At 29.7% G+C, this 9,509-nt stretch overlaps 1 protein-coding gene across 3 annotated transcripts; it reads left to right on the forward strand.

The window, feature by feature from the left end:
- Positions 1 to 1,152: 1,152 nt before the first annotated feature.
- LOC127700787 (uncharacterized) lies at positions 1,153 to 9,509 on the forward strand. Of its 3 annotated transcripts, XM_052204444.1 has the most exons (4): positions 1,153 to 1,567; positions 1,766 to 2,306; positions 4,211 to 4,285; positions 6,647 to 9,509. In XM_052204444.1, the coding sequence occupies exons 1-4, from the start codon at positions 1,231 to 1,233 to the stop codon at positions 6,687 to 6,689; spliced, it is 996 nt and encodes a 331-aa protein (XP_052060404.1). In that variant the 5' UTR covers positions 1,153 to 1,230; the 3' UTR covers positions 6,690 to 9,509. The 3 variants fall into 3 exon arrangements, with proteins under 3 accessions (XP_052060404.1, XP_052060412.1, XP_052060421.1); XM_052204452.1 differs by lacking the exon at positions 4,211 to 4,285 and having other exon boundaries at positions 1,154 to 1,567; XM_052204461.1 differs by lacking the exon at positions 4,211 to 4,285 and having other exon boundaries at positions 1,154 to 1,567; positions 1,766 to 2,186.

A 9,509-nucleotide genomic window follows, 5' to 3' on the forward strand; every position in this document is an offset into this window, starting at 1 on the left:
CCTGTTTATTTCACAAATAAAACTGGAAACCATGAGATAGTCAAGAGTGCTGCAAGTGGTGCTTATCATCAACAATCATTTGATTATGGAGGGATAGGCAGGATTAAGACGTTAACAAAGCAACATAGCCATGGAATGATAAAAAAAACTCTCTCGCACTCTCTCAAATTGTTAAAAATCAAATGGTTGTCAGTGGCTATTTTGAGTTGATAATCACATACTTCAAATTCTGAGGCGCCTCGTTGGCCGAGTGATCTAAGTAGTTCATTTACACTGATCATTAGTATGTTAACACGGAGGTTGTTAGTTAGAACCCTGCATGTGACTCCTATCTTACTGAGAAATTGCCAGACTTCATGCTGAAGGTCGGTGCTTCTCTCCTGGCACACTTTCTTCCTCCGATCCACCAGTTAAAAACTGGCCGATCCAATATAGCCATGAGAGCTGAAATTGGCGTAAAACACCAACAATCAATCAATAAATCAATCAATCACATTCCGAATAAACATGTAGATCACTTAATTCTGGATATGCTACTACATAGATTTAAATTTTGTATAGTTACTCGAGCTCTCTAATGGACATATATTTTGTTATGAAACATTTCATCATGTTTACATTTTAAAATTTAAATAAATTCCATTCGGCGACTTGATCGAATGTATTGTATTTGTTGATAGTTTACTTAAACTATTTGTAAAGTTAACGTTGATTGAAAAAGTCATAATATAGAATAAATATAAACTAACAACATATAATAACACTATCTAATGTAAAATCTTTTCTTTTGTTTTTAATGTAATGAATCACTTTCTTTGTCTTTTAAAAGAACAAACTAGAGATTTTTTTTTATAAAAGAGAAATTCTATCCTCTATGAAAGTAATACATAGTCATTGATCCATCAAGTGGTCATGTAAGGAACTTACAGGTTACTTTTTATAACTTGAATATAAACTACAATTACAGAATATTTTGAAAATTGTATGCGTCGAAAATCAGAGTATGACATTAAACAGATTTTTTAAATATTTTTTTTCCAAAATTTTCACTCAAAATTATAAATGTAAGGTTTCAACACTTATATAACAGATTATATTACAACTGACATGTATGTATAGATATCTATTTTCCCGTATTAACCCACAAATTTAACAAAACATTTACAAAACATTGAGATCTTTTTTCGTAGTGATCGGGACTTAAGGACCCATGCTGTTAATGTTTCAGAAATGGCAGGTATACTACCAGTAACAGATTCCAGAAGTTCTAGTCATAGTAAGAGTTCTTCCACTTTAGAAACGTCAAGAGATCAACACAACCTTCCATTTTTGAAGGAGGATTCTTACACGGATACAATACTTGTGATAGAAGGACGAAAACTTTATACACATAGATCGTTACTAGGATATGCCTCTCCATACTTCACTAAATTGTTAAATTCTGCCCACAGCGCAGCACTATCGGAAAAAAAAGCAAAAGCAGAGCTTAAAATTGCCGATAAGAATTATGCTGATTTTGTGGACATGTTCGCATTCTTTCATCCGGGGGTATGTCGTGAATTGAATGGTAAGTAATTTTTTTTATTATTGATTTACAATTCCAGTTATACTCTAGTTATAATTATTTTAATAGACTCATTTGATTGAAATTTGAATAATTTGTTTAACTTGAACGACAAATGAAGGCATAAAGTGAAATAATACATAAATACACTCATGAAAATGTTAAATCAATTTTAATCGCTTTTAATTTTTTTTTTTGCAGACAAAATGGCGCTTCGATTGCTTCCATTAGCGGATGAATTTCAAATGGCAGCTCTAAAGGATCGTTGTGAACGGTTACTTGTAAATGTTTTGAAGAAAACACCGATGGTCAACAGAGCATCAAAAGGACCACCAACACACAAGAACAGAAGAGATAATACACCAGAAATATTACTGAAGTGCATCAAAGCAGCGGATCAAGGAAACTCTAAAGTCCTACTGGATCAATGTATTAGAATGTTTTCAAGCCCAGAGATTGCATTAAAGGATTTGAAAGCTAGCAGTGAAATATCTGATACTACTAAATCAAAAATATTCGAAACTAGAATGGATGCTGCGTCTAACAAACTGAGCAGGATGGCGAATGAGCTGGACAGGGAAAAACACGAGAAAGAAATGCTGAAAAAGCAACTTGTGGATAGGTTTGTACCGAAGAATCGGTCCCCCAGATATAATGGATCAGAACCTACGGTCGAGCAACCTCGTCCCTTTCCAGTGAAATTACCTGCTCACAAGCACCATCATTACATAGCTCACCAACGGTACATAAAATAATCAATTTAATTATATTTCTATACATTAATTCTCAGTCTGCGACGAAAAATTTATATTAATTCACGAAATGCAAGAAATATTCCTTTTTATGTTATCCGCACCATCGTCACCATAATCTACACCTGATCGATAATATTAAGACGTAATGGTGTAAATAAAAAAACTTTTGAAATGACTTCGGTAGATTCCGGATTTCCTCGACAAACTTCGGAAACAGCTCAATATAATCATTACATTTTGGTAGAATATATCTATAATGATTTTTACTAAGAAAAAATTATATTACCCCCGTGATGTATAGAAGGTACGGATACTTCACGAGTGGTGTTCTCGAAAGTATCCTAAGATTCGTCCTAAGACACATCCTAAGACCAATTTTAGGATGGACTTAGGATCATCTTAGGACATTCTTAAGTTGTGTCTCGAAGCTATCTCAGACGCATCTTTTGTTAGGACATCCTAAACATATCCTATGTGTGAAATTTAAAATCGTTAAAGTAATTTTTGATAAAACATTTATTAATGACGAAACCAATAAATAAAATTGTTTACGAATTCTATAATTACATGTATATAATTAAATGCATGATTTCAAATGTAATTATAAAATAATATCAAAAAGGATTGTAATTTAAACTGGAAAACAATTTGTTTTAAAATGAAAATTGAATTTGTAGTGTCATCGTAACGTGAAACATAATAATGAGCAAAAAGCGAAATCCAAACTTTACGGAGGCGGAATTAAACATTCTTTTAGATCAAGTGGAGAGTCAGAAGGGCATTTTATTCAGAAAGCACAGCAATGTAGCCACGAAGTAAATGTATTCCTAAAGTTAGGATGAAGATAGGATGATCTTAAGACACCTAATTAGGTGTCCACCTAATTAGGTGTCCTAAAGTTAGGACGAAAAATGCGATAAGAGAGTTTCGAGAACACGACTTAGGACAAAATGTGTCATAAGATGGTCTTATGACACGTCCTAATCCTAAGATAGCTTCGAGAACACCACCCCAGGAATCAAATTAATTGAAATACCACATCAGAATTAATTTATAGAAATATGTTTGCACTGCACTTTTGATTTGCATCAGTAGTATAGAATTGAATAAATTCACTCAACTGGAAACAAGTCTGTATACAAACTCGAAAGTATTTTGTTTGTCGTTTTCGATTATTAAAACTTTCGATTCTACATTATCTTTAGAGCATACCACATCGATACATGTATTATATTAATTGTCCAAAATTTAAACAACCGATATTTATTTAATTATATTATTCTCCAATTTAATACACCTGCTCGGGATCGATTGGAACTTCTGTGTAAATTAGAGAATTAATTCAAGAAAATATAAATACTCTTAATGATATGTTATAAATCAATCAATGACTGTATTTTAATATTTTTAGAGGACTGGTGATTCCTAGGCTTTTTATTTCAAATATTTGCCTACGTAACATTTTTTAAACTTGCGTTATTTCCAAACATCTCTCTGGGAAAATAGTTTTAAATTATTAATTATCACTGCATGTATGATATATTTTTCAAAAAGTTAAACATGTATTTCTTCCTAGACTGCATTGAACAATCCAGAAAAAAAAATCCAGAAATTATAATTTTCAAATTGTTATATCTCAAAAGCAAAGCCTATAGACCTAATGTATCTTTATTTTGATATAATTTCGAATTAATTAGATTTTGAAAAAGATTTTAAAATTTATTTTAGAAAATGTTATTTCATTTTGGAAACAAAAATTCATAAATAAAACTTAGTAACATTCTTATTGAAGCCAATCTGACATTTAAGGTAAAGTTTGTGAAGTGAACAAAGTGTACGCCTGTCACCAACCGCTATGTCCATTTTATATATTTGTTCCTTAATGTTCTAGGCAAATTAAATATGCTGAAAATATTCTTGGACCGGTACACGAATTTTCAAGAAATGAATTCAAAGATGTCAGACTGTAAGTTAAATGAATATCTTCATGCGGAGGGTCATATAGGATGTAAGTTTGAAGGGTGAATTCTAAATTAAAGTAGTGCGTAGTATTGAGTTAGGCGTTTTTATAGTGAAAGAACTTAACTTTTGTATGACCCTCAATTTTTGTGGCAGGCGTACTGGTTTAATTTCATTTCATTTTCTTGGGTTGCACTTTAAAATTCATTTTGTGCAGTTAAGGATTTTAATCAAAATCGTATTATATACTTAATTGCACTTTTTCATTATCATAATATTAGAGTTTGTGTGAAGTCTTGTCCACATATTCCTCATATAGTTTTAAGCTTTTAGTCTGCACTTTGGGTGGTTTAAATTACTGGTTATTTATAACTTAAGTATTTACCTCTTAAGCAAAGTTTTGAAACGTTCTACGTAGAATTTCTTTATGAGAGTGGTTAAATTGATATATCGATTTGGTCTGTTGCACCTTATTAAAGTATTTAGAAATTTAAATCTTTTTTTACGTTTTCGTTTATCTTATAAAAAAAGTGGAATTGCAACTTCATACAAAGTAATTAAATAAAACGTAGCTTTAATAAGAGCAATATATTTGAGAGTGAATTTCAGAGAGAACTTTGGACATTTAATATATTTAATATAAAATTTAATATATTTAATATAAAATGTAAGGAACTAGATTATTTCATTTCAAAAATATACATTAGTACGAATAGGAAAGTATATTTATTTAATATAAAATAAGGAGATGTAGTATGATTGACAATGATACAACTATCCAAATAAGTTTTGATAACGTGGATTTAAATAATTATAGGTTACCATACGGCCTTCAGCAATGAACAAAACCCTATATGGAATCCCCAGCTCTAAAAATCCCGACATGACGAAATAAGAAACAATTTAAACGAAAAAACCAACAAAACAAAACAATAAACGAATGTTTGATACAGACAAATTTCAAAAACCAAATCTTTGTATCTATGAAATAATGTAGTAAAAGTTGCACTCTCTCTACACCAGACATCGGATATAACGTCCCTATTCTGACCGAACGTGGCTGCGTATAAATTATACATCCCGCACAACCAAATAGACGCCCCACTTTGGCAAGGGCTTTACTACCGACCGGAAGAAGACCAAAAGTGACTATAATTGAAATTATATTCCCTAGTCACTCTTAGGGTAGGACCAAAGAAACATCACCGTCTTAAAAATGGGTAAATTAACAATTGGGAACGAACAATAGTCTATGTGGTAGATTTTCCCGTGTGAAACTGAAATACCAAAATCTATAAAAGGACAATTATTGGTCTTAATATTACATTTATTTAAAGTCAGTTCCCTTGGGTAAAGTTCCGCATTATGATTAGTGATTATTATTTTTTTAATTTTTGCTTTACTTTGGCTTTTCGTAGCGTTTGGAAATTACTTAATTTTCTTTTTGTCATGCTTATATATAAAACTGAAAACCATTCAACGAAGATTTGTTTAACTAAGTAAAGATACATTGAAATTGTGTGAAAAGGAGAATAGTTTTACAAGTCAACAATTTTTTTTCATAAATAAAAGTGAGAATAACTGTTTAGTAGGTTATAGAATCTTATTGAATACGAGACTGGTATGCTGGTGTGTGTGTTTTCTTATATTGCATGTATACTGAGAATTATGCTTAATTATTATACTGCATGCGTGCTCCCTATAGTATGTTCGGATGCATATTGATGGTCTTGTTAGTTAAACTGTACTGTTTAAAAAAAAATCAACAAATATAGACTGAACTATTCAATTCTACGATCAGAAATTTATTTTGCAACATTAAAAGAATAAGCCAAAAACTAAATATTGACATCCTATATTTAATTGACTATCCTTCAAATACTGAAACAATCATTATGTCTTATATCTAAAAGTGTAACATTGAAAAATAAAATGAGGTGACATGATTGCTAATGAGACATTTTCCTAAAGACCAACGAACAAAGATGTAAACAACTGCCGGTTATCGTACAACCTTCAAAGACTAGCAAAACCCATACCGTACATGTATAGTCATTGTTTTGGAAATATAGAACATACGTCGAATTTATAATGTTTCTAATCTTATTTTTATGAATGAATTTTATGTATAAAAAAAAGCATTTAACACACCTAAATTACACATAGATCAAAAAGTTTGAATTCATGTTAAAAGGAAGCATTCAAGCGACTCATTTTCATCATGATTCGAATAATGCATAAAAAGTGTGTTTTTGTTGGTTTATTTGTTGTTGTTTTTTAATTTATTTCAAGTGTTAGTTAGTTGTATCGTTTTAGGCTTTAATATTTAAAAACAGATTTTCATATTGTTACTCTTTTTTTCTGACAGGAGCCATAGAGGAATGATCAAATCAGATAAAGGTGACTTGTAAGAGACGTTGATTTAGATTCATATAGTGTCAAATGTCCAAAACCTGCTGGGTATACAGCATAAAACAAATAGTTCTAGGACTTACTAATGTGTTGATTAACTAGAAAACTGTATACAAAGAAACACTGCATTCTTAATAAAATTGCATATCCTTATTTACATTTGTTTTCGTTTTAATAACAATAAAATGCTAGCAGTGATGTAAAATACATAACCTGGGATAAAACCATGTAACTGATGTATTAGTTTGTATTGTAGACAATAATTGTACTCGCATTTGTAAGTTCTTATATGCTCTTTTGTAAGTTATTATATGATCTTTTGTAAGTTCTTATATGCTCTTTTGTAACTTCTTATATGCTCTTTTGTAAGTTCTTAAATGCTCTTTTGTAAGTTCTTATATGCTCTTTTGTAACTTCTTATATGCTCTTTTGTAAGTTCTTATATGCTCTTTTGTAAGTTCTTATATGCTCTTTTGTAAGTTCTATTATGATCTTTTGTAAGTTATTATATGATCTTTTGTAAGTTCTATTATGATCTTTTGTGAGTTATTATATGATCTTTTGTAAGTTCTTATATGATCTTTTGTAAGTTTTAATATGCTCTTTTGTAAGTTCTTATATGCTCTTTTGTAAGTTCTATTATGCTCTTTTGTAAGTTCTTATATGCTCTTTTGTAAGTTCTTGTATGCTTTTGTGTAAGTTCTGTTATACTCTTTTGTAAGTTCTTATATGCTCTTTTGTAAGTTCTATTATGCTCTTTTGTAAGTTCTTATATGTTCTTTTGTAAGTTCTTGTATGCTTTTGTGTAAGTTCTGTTATACTCTTTTGTAAGTTCTAATATGCACTTTTGTAAGTTCTAATATGATCTTTTGTAAGTTATCATATGATATTTTATAAGTTCTTATATGATCTTTTGTAAGTTTTAATATGCTTTTTTGTAAGTTCTCATATGCTCTTTTGTAAGTTCTATTTTGATCTTTTGTAAGTTATCATATGATCTTTTGTAAGTTCTTTTATGCTCTTTTGTAAGTTCTATTATGATCTTTTGTAAGTTCCTATATGATCTTTTGTAAGTTTTAATATGCTCTTTTGTAAGTTCTCATATTCTCCTATGTAAAGGATGCGTCTGTCCGCCATTATGTCATACATTGTTGTAAGGTAAATTTCTTTTTCGTTTTTAATAATAGTTTAAGGGTTTAGTTCCTTCATAAACACCGCCTGAAGATTTAAAAAATAAGTTTGTGAAGTTAACTTCTTTTTATTTTTTTTTTCAATGTTTTGTTTTCTTTTTGAATGATTGTACATTAACTGCAGATATATATATAGTTAAGAATTTTTGCATATATATGTTAGTGCAACAAGTATTTCTCTGAACGCCTGTGTATTGAACATGAAAATGAATCTCGACTAATCAGATTGTTCATCATTTAATGTTAATATATTAAGGTAAAAAACCAAATTTACAGAATTTTCACATTCCTATCCATTTTGTCACAATATCAAATTTTCAAATCTAAACGTGCAGTGGCAAATATTTCATTTTCGGGACAATTCAAGTAATAATTTAGGTATGATAGATAACAAAACTATATATACAGTTATATTCCTTACAATTGACAAATAAAGGAAATATCCTAATAAAGCAAATATCGAAACACGAAAATACTGCCGTAACGTGTTATCTTTTGATTAAAGACTGTGCTATTTCATTTAAGGTGGACCATCAATATTTATTTCATATCGGTTAAGAATTAGCTTTTCTTATTGGATAACAAGGGGCCACATGACATTCTTTATTCTTCAGTAGAAAATTCCATCGGTTTTTAACGGCATGGTTTCTCTGTTTAGAGTGATGTCCCTTTAATAAAACGCAATCGAAGTTGTTGAATTGTTTACCATGTGTTTTCGTTAATCATAAAATTATAGAAAACTTTATTTTGTATTCATATACTGAAAAATTGCACTTAAATGAATGACTGGTCTTCACTCTTTCCTATAGAAATCGTACAATAACTCGAGTTGGTTTGAACAATTTGAATTAATGAGAATTTTTAAAAACATGGTTCCTAAATGAAATAAACATAATAGTTATTGAAGAACTGGTCATTATCATGATACATGGACTGCCCGTAGGACAGTGGTATTGACTCAGTCATTATCGCTGTCTTAGACAATACCACTGTCCTGTGGGCAGTCCATATATCACAATAATGACTAGTTTTTCAATAACTATTATGTAAATATTTTCGCATATATAATTTTCTTATACTTTGCCAAAATGTAGATTTTTCCATGCTTTTAAAAATAATATAATAAAAAGTATGGGTCACCGTGCTATTTTTCAAGTCGTGCAAAATTGCCCAATTTTTGCATTGATTATTTATGAAAAGACATTTTTTGTGAATTAAAAAAAAATTTATGAGATTAAATTTTGAAATAAAGTATGAGAAGATAGGTTTTATAATATACTATGCTAGAAGAAAATATGAATATAAAATTGTGTAACCGAACTTTCTTGCTACAAGTAAAAAATGAAATTTTCATTAATATTTCCTTTTACAAATTTTACTATAAGAGTTATCAGCAGTCTGAATGTTAGTTATTTTTTTTATATATTTTAAATCATTCTGAAATCACAAATGCAATTAAATGATTCGTTTACATCCTCTTTAGAGTCACATATTATATATGTGTCTGTGTCATTAAAAATATTTTTAATCCATGAACTCATGCATTTCTAGGATTATATATATATTTCATCTAAAGATTGAGAATTAGGGATCTAGATTTGAGAAAAGAATTAAATAGATATTACATTA

Source organism: Mytilus californianus, unplaced genomic scaffold (genome assembly GCF_021869535.1).
Source record: "Mytilus californianus isolate M0D057914Y unplaced genomic scaffold, xbMytCali1.0.p SCAF_1, whole genome shotgun sequence".
In the NCBI taxonomy this organism is placed as follows: Eukaryota; Metazoa; Mollusca; class Bivalvia; order Mytilida; family Mytilidae; genus Mytilus; species Mytilus californianus.